At 34.2% G+C, this 17,809-nt stretch overlaps 2 protein-coding genes across 3 annotated transcripts; both read left to right on the top strand.

Annotated features, from left to right (window-relative positions):
* Positions 1-1,535: 1,535 nt before the first annotated feature.
* Positions 1,536-6,584, top strand: LOC120152249 (ATP-dependent DNA helicase DDM1-like). 2 transcript variants are annotated; one of them, XM_039164511.1, is made up of 16 exons: positions 1,536-1,631; positions 1,861-1,938; positions 2,254-2,517; positions 2,606-2,683; positions 3,080-3,432; positions 3,517-3,706; positions 3,827-4,002; positions 4,464-4,533; positions 4,624-4,813; positions 4,999-5,094; positions 5,184-5,278; positions 5,367-5,486; positions 5,732-5,851; positions 5,945-6,043; positions 6,138-6,242; positions 6,348-6,584. In XM_039164511.1, the coding sequence occupies exons 2-16, from the start codon at positions 1,870-1,872 to the stop codon at positions 6,582-6,584; spliced, it is 2,262 nt and encodes a 753-aa protein (XP_039020442.1). In that variant the 5' UTR covers positions 1,536-1,631; positions 1,861-1,869. The 2 variants fall into 2 exon arrangements, with proteins under 2 accessions (XP_039020442.1, XP_039020443.1); XM_039164512.1 differs by having other exon boundaries at positions 1,543-1,611.
* A 4,981-nt stretch (positions 6,585-11,565) lies between these two features.
* LOC120152465 (succinate dehydrogenase [ubiquinone] flavoprotein subunit, mitochondrial-like) lies at positions 11,566-17,551 on the top strand. Its single transcript, XM_039164683.1, has 16 exons — positions 11,566-11,855; positions 12,362-12,523; positions 13,098-13,185; positions 13,638-13,784; positions 13,865-14,005; positions 14,248-14,333; positions 14,422-14,514; positions 14,614-14,677; positions 14,829-14,972; positions 15,307-15,494; positions 15,804-15,978; positions 16,061-16,231; positions 16,460-16,529; positions 16,620-16,740; positions 16,822-16,859; positions 17,189-17,551. Exons 1-16 carry the CDS (start codon positions 11,751-11,753, stop codon positions 17,289-17,291), a joined length of 1,896 nt encoding a protein of 631 aa, XP_039020614.1. The 5' UTR covers positions 11,566-11,750; the 3' UTR covers positions 17,292-17,551.
* The last annotated feature ends 258 nt before the right edge of the window (positions 17,552-17,809 follow it).

Below are 17,809 nucleotides of genomic sequence, written 5' to 3'. Positions count from 1 at the left end.
CCATTCTCCCTCCAATCAATTTATTCTTATAAAAAAGAAATATGTAACCACCATCATGATAGATATTACCATCATCTACCCCTTTCATTGCCCTCAACATACTGTGAATTTATAAAGGTTTTTAGTAACAACCAAAAGATTTTAGGGTTTAGTGGCGATCAACATTCGAACTGTAGCAAACGACCTATCTCAACAAATAATTCTCCAACAACATTATCTCAGGAATTTTTTTTCCACACCATTATCTCACGATTTTTGCCTATTATAGGTTATTAACTTATATAAAAATTAATTGTTTTAAAAAAATTAAATTATATAAAAAGATTATTAAAATTTTCAAATAGATATAAAATGATTATTAAAATCTATTGAATTATATTATTATAGGTTGTGCTAAGAAAAGCTTTATTATATCATTAAAAATTAATTAATATATTTTTTTGAAACGTTAATTTCGTGTCAATACCTATATCTAGTAGTTAAACAAACCCTTATTATTTTATGTTATTAATTTTTGAGCTAGTGCTAAAGGTTGAATGAGCAGTAGCAGGAGGGAATCACGGTTGGTCGCCTGATATATTTGGCGACCTCCATTGTGGAGCAACAGGACGCTCAAACGGCTTGACGACCTTCTTGGTCGTTCGGAGCACCTAGCGATCAATGTTCTTCCTGTAACAAACACTCTATCTCAACAATTAATTCTCCAATAGTATTATCTTACGAATTATTTTTTTCAAACCATTATCTCACGAAATTTACCACCTAAAATCTTATTGTTTTATAAATTTGATATTTACTACTATGATTGATTGATTTCTTATGGGTTACAGAGTGATATGATGCAAATATATTTTTAAATATTATTTTATAATTCTTTAACTTAATAAAAAAATTGATACATAAAATTATGTTTCAAATAATATAAGACCTAATGATATTTTCAATTCTCAAAACTAAAAAAAAAACAGATTGTTTTACTTTTTAAATTTTTTCAGTTTTAATATTTTCGAACTTCTAATTTTTTTTATCAGATTGAATCAATTGATAAAATAAATCATATCGATCATATGTTAATTAATCAAATAAAAAAGTTCGTTGAAATTATCAATTAAATCATATCGAACATACATTAATTAATCAAATAAAAAAGTTCTTTGAAATTATCAATTAAATCATATCAGACATACATTAATTAATCAAAAGTTGAAAATATGACACCATTCCTCGAAGTCCAAAAAAAGGAAGAGAAGAAAATTAGTGGAGGGGACAGAGCGTGCCCCAGAATTGGGAGCCCATAACCTACCTGTGAAGGCCACGTATTCTGGACCCAGAAGAAACGTGCATTTACTAATATACCCTTCAGATTCAGTATAGATTAAAGAAGTTGAATCCACTATATATAGTGGATAATTAGGGGCATTTTTCAACGTTCTTTTTTCCCGCCTAAACTGACAACAGTCAATTAAAAAATAAATAAAAATATTTTTTAATGCTTAATATAAGTGTTCTGCTCGTGTAAAAACATATATCTCTCATTTTCTCTTTTGCGCTCTGCTCTGCTCTCTTTTCCTTTACATCGGTTCGACTTCGGTTCTCTCCGGCTACTCTCTGGTAATTGAAGCGCTTTCACTGTATGTTAAGTTCCTTGTTCAACATTTCGTGCTTTTACTCATTGGGATGATATTACTCTGCGTTCAACGATCTAAAATCTTAGGGTTTTTTTTGTAGTTGGATGTAACTAAAGCTTTAGTTCATATGCCTAGTATCTTAGAATTTTATTATTTTGTTTTCATGTTCATGTTTATGTTCGTGTTCGTGTTCGTGTTTGTTTTAATTTTGTGTCGGTGTACGTACTTTTAGGGTTGGAATATGGGAACGGAGAAAGGAAGGGAAAATGACGCTTCTGCTGAATCACCGACATCAGTTCTCGAAGACGAGGTTTGTTTGGATGTACTTTATCTATTTCTTTGTTTCCCTTAAGATTTGTTTCCTTGTGGTTTTAAAGGTTTTGGTTTCTTTTTAACTGCTTATGTTTAGTCTTTGATAAAATGATTGAAGATAGACCCTAAATCTTTATGTTTGTAAACTTAAAAGGCTGAGCGAGGAAAGGAAAATTGCTGAAAGCAGAAAGTTTCAAATGTGATATTGTCTTTGCTTTAAAAGAAACCTTTTAGGTCCTTTGTAGCTTCTTGAGGATTGAAAAATGCTTATTTTCTGTCATTTTATATAATATTTATTCTTTAAAAAATGAAGGAGAAGTGCGAAGAAATCATAAAGTTGGAGCAGGAGCCAACGTTGGTAGATGCCAAAAATGGAGATGCATCTCTTTTATCAGAGGTTATGGTCAAGGAGGAAGAGAAACTATTGGAAGATCGGTTGAAAGAGGATATAAAACAAGAGGAGCCTGAAGAGTCGGTGCACTTGAATGATACACAGTTTACTAGATTGGATGAGCTTTTGACCCAAACTCAAATGTACTCAGAGTTTTTGCTTGAAAAGATGGAGGACATCACATTTGTACTTCCCTATCACCTTTCTTTAACATATATTTTTATATTTTGAATTGGTTTTGTGCTCTTCTGATTATCTGTTATGATATTGGTAGAATGTACCTAAGCCTGAAGCTGCTGAGACAAAGAGAGGTCGAGGTTCAAAAAGAAGAGCTGCTAACCAGTACAACAATGTATGATTTCTGTTTTATTTACCCTGACAACATGGAATGCTTACAATACGTGTGCTGTAATGCAGCATCATATGTGCATGATTAGTTGTGTCTATTTCTTACTTGGTAGGTCCTTTATCTGTTACATTTTGTCTTGATATTTACTATTCTTAATTTATGCTTCTGTTATTGCTTATCAATGCCCAGTACAACTTGTAAATTGTTCAGTCCTCCTGTTCCCTGTTAACAATCTGATTGATCTCAATAGTTCTTGCCTGATAATAGTTTTTTTTTATAACAATGCTAGTTTGCAGGTTGTATGTTTCTGATCCATTGGTAGCCTTGAGATCCTTGTAATATAATTTGAAGCCTTGTGTTGTATTAAGCCATTACTTTTCTGTGATTTCATTTTTCCAGAAGAAGGTCAAGAGGGCAGTTGCAGCTATGCTTACTAGATCTAAAGAGGGAGAGAGTGTTAACACTGAAGATGAAACCCTGACTGAAGAGGAAAAAATTGAGAAAGAGCAGAGAGAACTTGTGCCCTTGTTGACTGGTGGAAAATTGAAGTCTTATCAACTTAAAGGTGTGAAGTGGTTGATCTCCTTATGGCAGAACGGACTGAATGGGATCCTTGCAGATCAGATGGGTCTTGGAAAGACAATTCAAACTATTGCTTTTCTTGCACATTTGAAAGGAAATGGGATGAATGGGCCCTATTTGATTATTGCTCCTCTGTCAACTCTTTCTAATTGGATAAACGAGTTTACTAGGTAAAATAATTTGTTAGGTTTTATATAAAAACATATAATCAAATTTCATCTTTTAATTGGTCTTTTCCCTCTTTTTTTAAGCAGGTTTACACCCTCTATTGATGCAATCATTTATCATGGAACTCAGCAAGAAAGGGATGAGATTCGTAGGAAGCACATGCCTAAAGGAATTGGCCTCAACTTTCCAATTGTTGTTACTTCTTATGAGATGGCTATGAATGATGCAAAGAAATGTTTGAGGCATTATGACTGGAAATATCTTGTGGTTGATGAGGTTAGTATTTTGTCCCGGGTTGTCTATAGCTTGGCTAAGTCTTCTGGTTGTACTCCTAAATATGTGAAAACTTGTCGATTGGAAAATGCTCCATTCTAACTATCATTCTCTTTCTTATAGGGGCACAGATTGAAAAACTTCAACTGCAAATTAGTGAAAGAATTGAAACACTTGCGTGTTGCCAATAAGCTCCTCTTAACTGGAACACCTCTGCAGAACAACCTGGCAGAGCTATGGTCATTGTTGAATTTCATTTTGCCTGATATTTTTCAATCTCATGAAGAATTTGAGTTATGGTATGTTGCTTAATATTTTCTTGGTCAACTCTCAAGTTAAAAGTATGGTACTAAACCATGTTTGAGCTCTACATCCCAACTCCAACGATCCTCCTAATGAATGAAAAAACTTAAAAAGTTTAATCATACCTGTGTTCGATATATATCAATATCCGATACTCATGGTTCCACATCTAGTAATTATTCCATGTAAAAGTCATCATGTTCTATTTTTCTGTAGTTACTCAGCTTACTATATTGATTTCTTATTTTAGCCGGAGCGCATATCTTGGTCCTCTTCTCTAGTACTTTTGAATACTCGGGAAAAGTAGGAAATGCTTTGTTGGCCTATTGGGTCATTAAAATTTACTGGAAAGCATTCAGGGTTTCTATTTTTTATGAGTTATTAATATAATTGTTCTTTCCTCTTCTGCTGCATTGGCTTACTGCTATCTCATTTATGACATGATTTAAATAATTAGGTTTGATTTTTCGGGGAGAAGTAATGGTGATATGTCACAGGAAGAAATGGAAGAGAAAAGAAAAGCTCAAGTATGCACCTTTCTGACTGTTTTCCTGTCCCCGCCTCTGAAACTACAATTTATAAATTAATTCTGATTTTGACTTTTTCCTTACCTGCAGGTGGTAGCTAAACTCCATGCTATATTGCGCCCATTTCTTCTTCGAAGAATGAAGGCTGATGTAGAGCATATGCTCCCTCGTAAAAAGGAGATCATACTGTATGCTACATTGACCAAGTATCAAAGGAATTTCCAAGATCATTTGCTTAATCAAACTTTGGAATCATATCTAAAAGAGAAGGTTGACACAGGTATTAGATCTGTTGAGTTTGGTTTTAGAAGCATCACTTTTATCGTTTCAATTTGAGTAAAACATGAGAAGGGCAGAGGAACTAGAGATTGACTATACTGCATTATGTTCGAAATCTTAATTTTAAGCATTCTGCATTGTATTCTGCCACGATTGGTATGATAGTTTACCTTTGCAATACTGCAGGGCGTGGCATGAAAGGGAAGCTTAACAATTTGATGATTCAGCTTCGGAAGAATTGCAACCATCCAGATCTCCTAGAAGCTGCCTTCGATGGGTCATGTACCTCTCTTGTGCTTTTTTTTTTGTTGAAAAATTGCTCTGAAAGAATTCTTGGCAACTTCACTTGCACTTTTTTCTTGTTTGTGAAGATTTTTATCCACCTGTAGAGCAGATCGTTGAGCAGTGTGGGAAGTTTAAATTGCTTGACCGGTTGTTGACCCAGTTATTTGAGCGTAAACACAAAGTATATTATGAGCTTTTAGTTTGTATGTTCTCATTGCTTTATATATATTTAAAGCTGCCTACTCATTCTCCCAGCCTTTTGTCAACAGGTTCTCATCTTTAGCCAGTGGACCAAGGTTCTGGATATAATGGATTACTATTTTAGTGAAAAGGGGTTTAATGTTTGTAGGATTGATGGTGCAGTGAAATTAGAAGAAAGGAGAAGACAGGTATGTTCAACGTGATGAAATGCTGTATATTTATTATGATTTGTTTTATAGTTCTCTCAAATCACCTTAAAGTTGAAACCACATTATGCACAGAAATGGGTTGATCTGTGTATATTGGTATTCATTAGAACAAAATAGCCAAAGTCTCAGTCTTCTTTAATTATGTTCTCCGGTATCAGATATCTCATTAATTGTAATTATTAACTGGCTACATTGTGTTACCGTCTTTTTGGTCCTGCAAATAGATCCAAGAGTTCAATGATGTGAACAGCAATTATAGGATATTTATTCTCAGCACAAGGGCAGGTGGCTTGGGTATCAACCTGACTGCAGCTGATACTTGCATACTCTACGACAGTGACTGGGTATCCGGTTCTGTTTATGCTTATTTGTTCCTCGGTTCCTGAAAAATGTTAATGGAGTTAAAACCTTACTCATTATGCTACTGTCTATCGCAGAACCCTCAAATGGATTTGCAAGCCATGGATAGATGTCATCGCATTGGACAAACCAAACCTGTTCATGTTTACAGACTTGCAACAGCACAATCCGTTGAGGTATACACTTTCTTTTTCCAATATTTGGGCCTTTTTTAAGTTCCCTACTGGCTGTGAGATTAAGAAGAAACTGAAAGTTGTGTTTTTTTAACAGTGTCGCATTTTGAAAAGAGCTTATAGTAAGTTGAAGCTAGAACATGTGGTGATTGGAAAAGGGCAGTTCCACCAAGAACGGAAACCTAGTAATGATGTCATTGAGGTATGTTTTATCATCCATTTCATTTCTCAATCCATTGTCCTTGTGAATTGTAAAGATTATCATGTGAGGCTGTTAGACTGATTTTCAGACTAAAAAAAATTTCAGGAGGATGACCTGCTGGCACTTATCCGGAACGAAGAAACTGCCGAGGACAAGATGATTCAGACAGATATCAGCGATAAGGATCTGGAAAGGATTCTTGATCGCAGTGACCTTATTGCTGACTCTGGCGATGGAGAGGAGGCCAAGGCTAGTGCCAATGCAGTTCCCCTCAAAGGTCCTGGTTGGGAGGTTGTACTGCCGACTGGTACCGGAGGCATGCTTTCAACCCTCAACAGTTGATTCTTCATTTTGTTGATGCCGAGTCTGCGTCTTGATTTTTGCGGTTGAGCTTGAGATATAGCTCTAAAAGTAAAGCTCCCTTATCCATTGAACTGTGGATTATTTGGAATATTAGAGAGCTGATTTTGTAAATGCCCGAGGTAGGACTACAAAGTTGTAGGTAACGTTCGATTATTGATTATTAATAAGCTGTTTAACAACTTAAAACCTAGCTTAAGCCAGTGATATTTTTCGGTTAATTCGACTTTGATTTATGAATCGATGCTTTTCAGCTGTTAACGATAATTTAGGAATTCTTGTTTAAAAATTTTGAAGACTGAATATATAATATGAAAAATAAAGTGATAAACAATATTTATGAAAAACCGTTCCATCTATCGAATACGGTCGCTCTCTGTGCCCGAATCAGGAAATTGCAGTTATTCTGTGCGTCTAAATCAGCAAATATTGATCAACTCCGGTTTCGAGAAAAGTTTAACTCGTTATCAGCTTGATGATTAACTCAGAGGGTACCAAATGAGATCTCAGAACAAGCGGCCTTCTCTTTTCTTCTCTCCTCCCAAGCTCCATGTCACTTGAGGTTCTTTTTTTCCCTCAAATAATTTGGGTTAACGAAAACTGAGGATTTCAAAGTTTGGAATTTGGTACTGTTCCAAATTTCATGATCGTAGTATTGACCAGTATTAATTCGAACAGAATGAGAAATTCTTTGGGGTAAACAAGCAATGATGAGTCCACATTTGGTCCCAAACTCAGGTTTAGTCTTTCGACAGTGCTGCTAATCTGAAATGGGACGTACTAGATCAAATTGCAGTAATTAGGTCCCAGATAACCAAGTGCAATATCCTGATCCCCATAGCACACACCTTGTCATCTTGCTTTGATGAATCATTTTCCACTCTCCAGACGCTCTTCTTTTATCAAAATTTGATTGAAGCTTTACTAAGCTTCCATAGAGGCTCTTAACGATGATGTTAACCGGAAAGATTTGAACTTAACTTTTATTCTCGATTGTAACTTGTAAGCATGGTCTTTGACATCGATTTTGCAAAATATAAACAGTTGACTTGCAGAGTATCGTTACTGTTTGATATCGGTTCCCAAATATTATCATTACAGTCTGTACTTTTGGGGTTTCCCCCGTACCCACGCGTGAATTATTTGATCCAATAGGTCAACTAAAATTTTAATTTGCTGTAATACCCTTAATCTCGTATATCCCTGAATACGAATGAAAGATTTAACATAACATTTACAAACATTCTACAACTGAAAACCATTACAAATTTGAATATTAATTTTTTTAATTTAATCATTCTAATAAAATAATTTAATCACATAACGTCAAAATATAATATTTAAATATCTAAATTGATATCAGTTTCAGGCAACAACTTTATAGTTTGATGTTGTTCCATGTCACAAAATAAATTATCGAAAAACTGCAAAATTTTAATATCCATTTCGATAATATATAAAATATAATTTAATAAACTATTATTCATACAAAATACCATTTTATCTACTATCAGTTATACTAAGTCCATATTATTTATATTATACAAATCAGTTTAAAACTACGTTGACCAAACATTATTATAAAACACATTATATACATATCAATAATAAGTCAAAAGATCAGAGGATGATCATATTGATACTGGATGAGAATATGATTCTGCACAGTGATGCTCAATATACTCCTCACTCCGTAGACTTTTCATTTCATTTACCTACTCGTGAAACAATCACACGTAAAATATAATTTAGTGAGACATTATAAATAAAACGAGGTGAGATAAAATATAAAATAACATAATATTTCAAAACAATATAATTAATTCAAATAAAACACTTGAATTTCCAAACCGACTTAAATAAGCCATTTTCTCATCTGTAAACTTGTAAAATCAATATCTCATGATTTTATAAAATCATATCAACCAATGTCAAATCACAATAATCGGTAAATATTCATTTCCATTCGATCACATATTCAACATTTTCACATTTCAAATTTATAGCCCAATGTATACCTATAGAGAATGCAATGTACGTGAGTCACTCGAGTGTGTGCAATATGTACCCGTAAATGCCTATATCAATCTGCACCATAGGTGAACACGTGAAGTACGATAATGTACTATATCAATAACAATTAAACAATGATCACTCCGTCTCATGACATGTCAATTGTACCTACGACTACAATGGGTTTTACTGTAAAATCATATCACTAGTATATCCAATTGATGACATATCCAAATATGATTTATTAAAAATCAATGTGCTGGGCAGTTCATACCCAAAATAATTCATAAATCATTTCGGTAAACATTATGAAAATATTCCATAATTTTGATTCAAACCTTTCTTTAAAAATCATACGAGTTTGATTTATCGTAAGTCTTCCTCAATCAATATAATTAAATAAATAAAATACACTCACATTTGTCTCACTATCGAACCTTTACATCGATATTCCTTTTAATCACGTACTCGATCCTTTGCCTTCGATTCGATTCAATCACAACATTTATTGCACTCTAGACAACATCATGTACACAACATAATATTCAAAGTATACGTTAGTATTATACTAACATAATCAAAATCCAATAATAAAATCCACAAAATATAAGTTGATACTTATTCGATATAGAATCACTTCATTTCTCAACAACAACTTCAACATCTCTTATATAACACTTCAATTCCTTATATTTTCATATTCATCGTCAAGCCACTCAATTTCATAAACCTTACAACTTAGTCACCATTTATGAATTCATACCAACTTTTCCAATTAATTCAAAATGATCCTTAACCATTTTATTCAATTCAAATCCAATACTAAAATTTCCGAATTTGAAATAATATTTTCAATCTAATACATTCTCATTTGTAAACTTGTAATTCAATCCCCAAACTTTCCAACATATTCAAATTATCCACCAAACCTTACCATATTTTGCAATTTTATCCAAAACAATATTCTAACATCAAATTCAACATTTAAATAACAATTTCCAGCATTAATCACTCATAATTGAACAATTATACATCAACGTCTCATAATTTCCTAAACTTGCAAAATAGTCCCTTTACTATCGCAATGTTTCAAATCAACTTCTAAAGCATGTAGAATCATTCCAATATCAAATATAAACCATAGGGATTTTTTTTTGAATATTTCCCTCTATTTTAACCCTTTGGACGAACGTAATTAGAAAAATAGGACAAGAATTTGATTCAATTTCAAGCATGGATTCAACCTTCTATGATCAAATTCATGTGATTCCAATCATCCTAACATCAAATTCAATCCAAATTCTATCAATTCTCATAAACCCTAGCTTGGCCGAATTATATATGCAATTCTAGATGATTTTAATCATCACACATACTTGGAAATTAATCTACAACACCAATAACATAAAAATCATCCTTTAATTCTTCAAAATTCAACATGTTCTTCATGGATCCTAATTATGAATTTCATCATCCAAGCATGTTTTCCATGAACTAATTATACCAAATGATAGAGAATTTCAAATAGATTAATTCTATATCTAATAGCTTAATCCAAAAATCAACCATAAAACCTTAAAAATCAAATTGAAAACCTCTCTCTTACCTTCAATAGAGCTCACGGCCAAAGCAAGAAGAAGCTAAAAGTTTCTTGATTTTTCTACAAACATTTCATAATATACTTGGCCTTAATTTAATATAATTGAATTTTAAATTCAATTAATATAAAATTATCATTTTACCCTTAATGAAACATGATAATTTCTTATTATCTTTGTAATATCTTTCATTTTAATATTTCAAATTCAAATCTGAACAAATAAAAATTGACTTTCCACCTTTACCCATGTAATTTTTTGAAAATTGCAATTTAGTCACCAAATTTCACAATTTCGGTTTAACATGGAAAATCGACCGTAATTTCATTGGTCCATGTTAAATTTCATTTTTCTAAATTATGAAAATAATATTTCTAACCTTTTTCTACCATCCTTTAGAATTTCTCGAAATTCCGATTCAATTTGATTATCCGAAATTCTTCCAAACTTTACTAATTTATAACTTTTAATACGAATCCCGAATCAAAATTATGATCCCACAAAAATGTTATTTTCGGAGTGAACTATTCATTTATGGCAAAAAAAATATAACCTTTGAAAAATCATTTTTGTCCCTAAACTTTTACAAAATTTATATTTTTGCCACTAAACTTTCAAAATGTACATTTAGTAACTAATCAAAATTTGGGGTATTTCATTTGCAATCTATGACAAATACTACAATAAACTCATCACGTCGATGTGACGAGTTTGCTTGGGAATATTTTTTAACTGTCAATCGTTTATAAAGAAATTAACGAGGTGACGAGTTTGCTTGAAAATATTTTTTAATGGTCAGCCTTTAGTTTTAAAAAAACTAGCCGTTTATAGCCGTCATGCAATAGGCATCTGCAATGGTCAGATTGCAACGGTAGAAACTTGTCACCTCAAGGAGATGAATTTCGTTGGAGTTTTTTTTTATAAAAAATTTAATCATTCATGGCCGTTGGTTTTAGGTTCTAAATAGGAGTTTGAGATTTAAGTTTTTTTATTGTGTTTTGTTAAAAAAAATTGAGAGAAATTAAAATATTTTGAAAATTCCCAAAAAAAATATCTACCGTGATGAAATGTTACACTTTAATATTATTCGTATTTCTTCACTCAAATTCAATCTAAAAGAAGAACAGGATATTTGTCATCGAGGAATGAATTTGAGATATTCATCTCAGCGAACCTAGATATGAAATAAAAGGTTGATGCGATCAAATTTCGATTCGCAAGTCCAACTTTTATATATACACATGCCCTCGACAAAATACATGAAATGCAGCCAGAGTGGCATTTTGGTAGTTATCTAGAAACACAAAGGGCAAGTATAAGAATATAGTGTCACCAATCACAACCCCCGGCGATTAGCTTGAGTTCCTATTTCGCCGCCATCCTTTTAGCTCTCTTCTTTTTTTATTTATGCTCTCTTTTTTCTTTCTCCGATAACAATTCCAAGCAAAGATATACAAAATTAATCACACGCCTTCCGATACCCAAAACTTGGAAAAACCAAAGCCTATTGAACAAAAACTTGATAAAGCGAGCGGAGATGTGGCGATGCGTATCTCGTTGCCTTCGAGTTCCATACTCGAAGGGATCAGTTGCCAGTGATTCTCTTAGATCACACATGTCCAGATTCTTCTCCACTGATTCCGTACTGTTCTTTCTTCCTCCCTTTAGTTCTAGGGTTTTTGAACTCCTTGTTTGTTTTTTTATTTCATTTCCTTTTTGATACTTTGAAAATCAAAAGCTGATTTTCTTTTTTGTTCCCGATTACGAATTTTCTCGGTAGATCTGATTGGTTTTATCTCATATGTTAGTGTTTGCACTGTTTCGCTGATGAGAAAAGGAATGCATGCAATCTACGCTTTATTCTCTTAAATCATCTTTGATTTAGCTCCTTTTAATCGACTTTTCTAATATTATGTATAAACAAATACCATGTAGAACTTAAGCTTAGTTAACATCTTACTCTAATGGGATAAATTTCCGTTTTCTCTCCACGTTGATTATTTTAGCTGCGGTCACACAATGCATATAAATTTTATTGTTTGTAAAGTACTATGTGTTCCTCTGATCATGGACGTTTCGTGGAATTGATTTAGTTATTATAAAAAAATAACAAAAAAGGGATTCTGTTGAACATTTGCTATTTTGCAGGGAAAATCCCCTTATACAATAGTGAATCATACCTATGATGCAGTGGTGGTTGGTGCTGGTGGTGCCGGGCTGAGAGCAGCCATTGGTCTTTCAGAGCATGGATTTAATACTGCTTGCATAACTAAACTTTTCCCAACTCGTTCGCATACCGTTGCAGCTCAGGTTTCTAGACCTTTGTTGCTCGTGATTATGTGTTATGCTGTTGCTATTATTCAGGGCATGCATGTGTACGGTTACTATAGATTAATGGGACTCACGGTTATAGATTTTATGGGCATATTGTTTCTATGATTTAGTGGGTTTACATAGATCGTACTTGTCTCTTGCTGTTGTTTCCTTCCTCATCACGGATATTTGGGTGGTTTGCACAATAACTGGTGTTCTCTTCTCCAACTAAGATTGAGAATGAATTGCAATTACCATTACTGTGGATTGTGGACTTTTCTTATAGTTCTTCAAAGACAATAACTTACCACTCCTATACTTTTTATATTTGATCTATTTTTGTCTTTTTCATTTTAAAGTGCAATACATGGGTATTTGAATTTCTTATTTCGATATTGCTTTATGAGACAAGCCACACTTCTCCATATTTCTATGTAAAAGCAAATTCAGTTTTTATTTACATGTTTAAAGCATGGTCTCTAAGGAGGTTATGAGTTCGGTGGTGCCTTTTGCTTTTCCATTCCATTTGAAGATTATTGTCTCATTTGTCTGTCGGGACATTTCTGTTCAGGGTGGCATAAATGCTGCTTTAGGAAATATGTCTGAAGATGACTGGCGATGGCACATGTATGACACAGTTAAAGGAAGTGATTGGTTAGGTACATGAATTGTTTGAACTTGTATTTCTTGTGATTTTATAGGTGTTACAGGGAATGTAAATAAGTATATGTTTTTTCTCGACATTTGATCATGTAAGAATAGTTTATTTTTAATCACCTTCTATTCTCAAGTAAAGTTGCATGTTTCCTTTAAGTACACTTTTGTCTTGCCTGATGTAGTTTATTACATCTCCATGCATTCATTGAATTGGTTGTCATATTTGTTGACCTTTTACCCTTTGAACTCCATTCAAACTATTTATAGTAGTTGTTTGCCTCCCAGAGCAATATGGCTGAAGCTAAGGTATAAGAGCTATGCCATAGGCTTGAACTTTTATATTGCATTAAACTACTTATTTTACTTGCATTTTTATAGCATCGTGAAGTACCTTTTTAACAATCATTTCCTCTTCACCGCCTGTTCTAACAAAAAAGAGGTTGTACTATTGTAGGCGATCAGGATGCAATTCAATATATGTGCAGGGAGGCTCCAAAAGCAGTGATTGAACTTGAGAATTATGGCTTACCTTTTTCTCGAACAGAAGATGGGAAAATATATCAGCGAGCATTTGGTGGTCAAAGCCTTGACTTTGGAAAAGGTACAAGTATATAAATTTGATAATTGGGATTAATGAGAGAATTCTGATCTTGGCTTCTTGGTGTTTTCTATCCTGGCCAGGTGGACAGGCTTATCGTTGTGCATGTGCTGCTGATCGAACTGGACATGCTTTATTGCACACCCTCTATGGCCAAGCTATGAGACATAATACCCAATTCTTTGTGGAATATTTTGCTTTGGATCTATTGATGAATAGTGATGGTAGGTTATAGAAGGGAATTTAAAAAAAACTCATCAGTTGTGTATCATGGTACTTTTGTTTGCGTTGGTTACCTGAGGCTGGTATGGCATATTTATCATTTCTTGTTGTTTACCTGTCGAAAATTTTGAGTTGTACACTTGTACTTGTTTTCTTAGTTTTGATGTGCATGCCACCTTACCATTTCATTTTCTTTTGTTTCTCATTTTTGTGATAACTAGTGTTGATTGGTTGTCTTGTGCAGGAAGCTGCCAGGGAGTAATAGCTTTGAACATGGAGGATGGAACACTACACCGATTCCAGGCTGCTAACACAATTCTGGCCACTGGGGTATATTTAACCCTGATATATATTTATTTATTTAAAATGGATTATAAAAATAAGTAGGACCTTTACCTTTGCTGTTTCTTTCTTTCAGGGTTATGGTAGAACCTTCTTTTCAGCAACCTCAGCTCACACATGCACTGGTGATGGAAATGCTATGGTTGCACGGGCTGGGCTTCCCCTCCAGGTTTCTTTTATTTTTTAACCCTGAATTTAGTTTCTGAAACCTCTTCCTTAACTATCTCTTTATCTGTTCTTTCCCCTTTTTGATTTACTCTTCTTACAGGATTTGGAGTTTGTGCAATTTCACCCAACTGGAATCTATGGGGCTGGGTGCCTCATTACTGAAGGTTTGTGCCTATTCCACTTCTTATGAAGTGTGATGTTATGGGTTGAGATTTTCGGTTACATTATCCATTTCATTTTTCCTTATTAAACTTAATTTTTATTGCACGCCTTGTTGAGAGGAATTCATTTCTAAGTTCCATCTGCAATTTGCAGGGTCTCGTGGTGAAGGCGGTATTCTTAGAAATAGTGAAGGTGAACGCTTTATGGAACGGTATGCACCTACTGCCAAGGATCTTGCTTCAAGGGATGTTGTTTCGAGATCTATGACGATGGAAATAAGGGAAGGTCGTGGTGTAGGTATGATTCTCTCTTCATTGCTGTCATCTCTATATTTCAGCACCCAGCGTCATCTGTATTTTTCCCCCTTGAAGAGTTTATATGAGGTTGCCAATGTGCAGTGAGTTATTGCAATATGGTGCTTGTGGTTTAGAGTAGGTGATTGGTTTATTTTTTTTGTCATTTATGTAATTGTTTAGTCATAGTTTTATGAAGTTTTAGATGTTTTTGTCGATGTATGTGCCATGCCATAAGAAGCATATTTTTGTTTCTAATGTTTTGTGATGCAGACGGTTACCAGTTCCTGCAAGCTAATTTGAACTCATGTTACTAATTGTGATCTTATCTCCAATAGGACCTTTGAAGGACCATATCTATCTCCACTTGAATCACTTGCCTCCAGAGGTGCTCAAGGAGAGGCTTCCAGGTATCTCTGAGACTGCTGCCATTTTTGCTGGAGTGGATGTTACAAAGGAGCCCATCCCAGTCTTGCCTACTGTACACTATAATATGGGTGGAATTCCAACAAATCATCATGGCGAGGTGTTATATTCAGATGCATAGATGCATTTAGATGTGATTCTCAGTACAAATGCTGAAATTTAATTGAGTTTTTCATTTAAGATATACACAAAACAAATGCAAATTTATGTCTGTATGATCTTATAACTGATAAACTCATTTAAAAGTGAAAGAGAATGCAATACTATCTGAAAATAAAAACATGTTACATTGGGTTCTTCAAATAATCTCATCTGGTAGTCAACTATTTGTGGTTTTAGCATTTCCATGATGCATCTTTTGCTGAATAGCTGGCTCGTCTAACATAAACAATTTTGTTTATATTCTCAGGTGGTTACTATCAGAGGCAGTGATCCAGATTCTGTAGTTGCTGGACTAATGGCTGCTGGAGAGGCAGCCTGTGCATCAGTTCATGGTGCCAATCGGTTGGGTGCAAATTCCCTTCTCGACATCGTTGTCTTTGGTCGGGCTTGTGCCAACCGAGTTGCAGAGATCAATAGGCCAGGCAAGTTGTATTGCATTCTTTTGTATACAAGTACCTTTGCCATTCATGTCTAAATGTTAATTCATTTACTAGTTATTTTCAGGGGAGAAGCAGAAACCTTTGGAAAAGGATGCTGGTGAAAAAACAATTGCATGGCTAGACAAACTAAGAAATTCTAATGGTTCTCTTCCAACTTCAAAAATTCGATTAAATATGCAACGAGTAATGCAAAACAATGCTGCTGTGTTCCGGACACAGGAGACACTAGAAGAAGGTGTGTCATGCTTCTTGTTAATGTTGTAACTTTGCCCTTCTATTTTCCCGTCATGTGTCTTCCTCCTGCCTTTCAGTCTTTTGCTTGTTCTTTTGCTGGCAAATTTAATCTAGCTTTATGTTCTTTCAAAAAAAAATCTAGCGTTATGCTCATGAGATGCCTACTTGATGGAACCAATATTAAGTTAACACTTGGGAAAAGCTCTAACTATATCTTTCTATTTTTTAGGTTGTCAGTTAATCAATAAGACATGGGAAAGTTTCCATGATGTTAGCTTGAAGGATCGCAGCTTAATATGGTAAGATTGCAGGAACTAGGATTTTTTTGGCCGAGTAATTCTTGTAGTTTTAGTTCGTTTTATGTACTTCATTTTTAAAATGTTTTGCAGGAACTCTGATTTGATAGAAACTATTGAGTTGGAAAATCTTCTGATAAATGCCTGTATCACTATGAATTCTGCTGAAGCAAGGAAAGAGAGCAGAGGAGCACATGCTCGTGAAGATTTTACAGTTAGTTTTACCTTTTTTTAGTTTGGTTGTGTCCTTTTTGCTTAGCTTTGGTACAATAAGGTTTTTTCTTTTATTTTGCAGAAAAGAGATGATGAGAACTGGATGAAGCACACATTGGGGTAAGTTCTCTTTCCATTGAAAGAATACAATTTAAACATGTAGACCGGTTATCGTGACGGTTGGGCGGACGTGTTTGTAGTGAAAACAGGTTTCTGTTATTATCTCGTATAATCCTGATTTATAGTTTCCTTTTGTTCGGACTTTTAAGTTATTGAGTCTCATTTAGAATATGAACCAGAGGAGTGGTTTATGGCTAGACTCTTGGTTGTGGTCATTAAATCACTCCCCAATGCAGTGAAGGTGCCTTGCACCATGTTCCCTCAGGAAGCCTAAATCTATCCAGAATGTCATGAAGTTGAGTGTTTACAAATTCTACTTTGGTTTGCAGCTACTGGGAGAATGAGAAGGTGAGACTGGCTTACCGGCCAGTTCATATGAACACATTAGATGATGAGGTTGAGTCATTCCCACCTAAAGCTCGTGTCTACTAATCTTTGTGCCTTTATGCAAATGGTTAAGAGGATCCAATAATTCAGCATGGGGTAAACTATGCCGAAAGGGGATGCAATAAAATATTTGTAAGCACAACATGCTGGCAATATTTGTGCCATTCATCAATCTTGGAACTTCTGTGATTGAAAGCATTCAATAAGTTTCAGTTTGAGTCAGAATTTTGTAATTGTATGTCAGCAATAAGGTTATGGTTGCTGAATTCGATCATCTTTCTTTTATACAGTGACCTTTTTACTTCGAACTTTATCTCGAGCATGTGGACTATCTGGACGCATTTCAAAGTTTGCTTCGTTTCAAGGTTTTCAGCTAGCCAACTACCCCAAGCCAGAGTTCCCTAACCCCTTTCTCTAAACCCACCCAGGAGGCAAAGATAATATCGAAACAAGCAACCCACAAACTCGAAATATCAGAACGAGCAAGTCATAATCGTGATATCCCATGTAGTAACTTTTTTAAGTAAATGAAGGCTAGCAATAGATAATAGTTTTTTAAGAAT

This window comes from Hibiscus syriacus, unplaced genomic scaffold (genome assembly GCF_006381635.1).
Source record: "Hibiscus syriacus cultivar Baekdansim isolate YM2019G1 unplaced genomic scaffold, ASM638163v2 tig00111088_pilon, whole genome shotgun sequence".
Taxonomy (NCBI): Eukaryota; Viridiplantae; Streptophyta; class Magnoliopsida; order Malvales; family Malvaceae; genus Hibiscus; species Hibiscus syriacus.
This window is presented reverse-complemented; position numbering and strand designations above follow the sequence as displayed.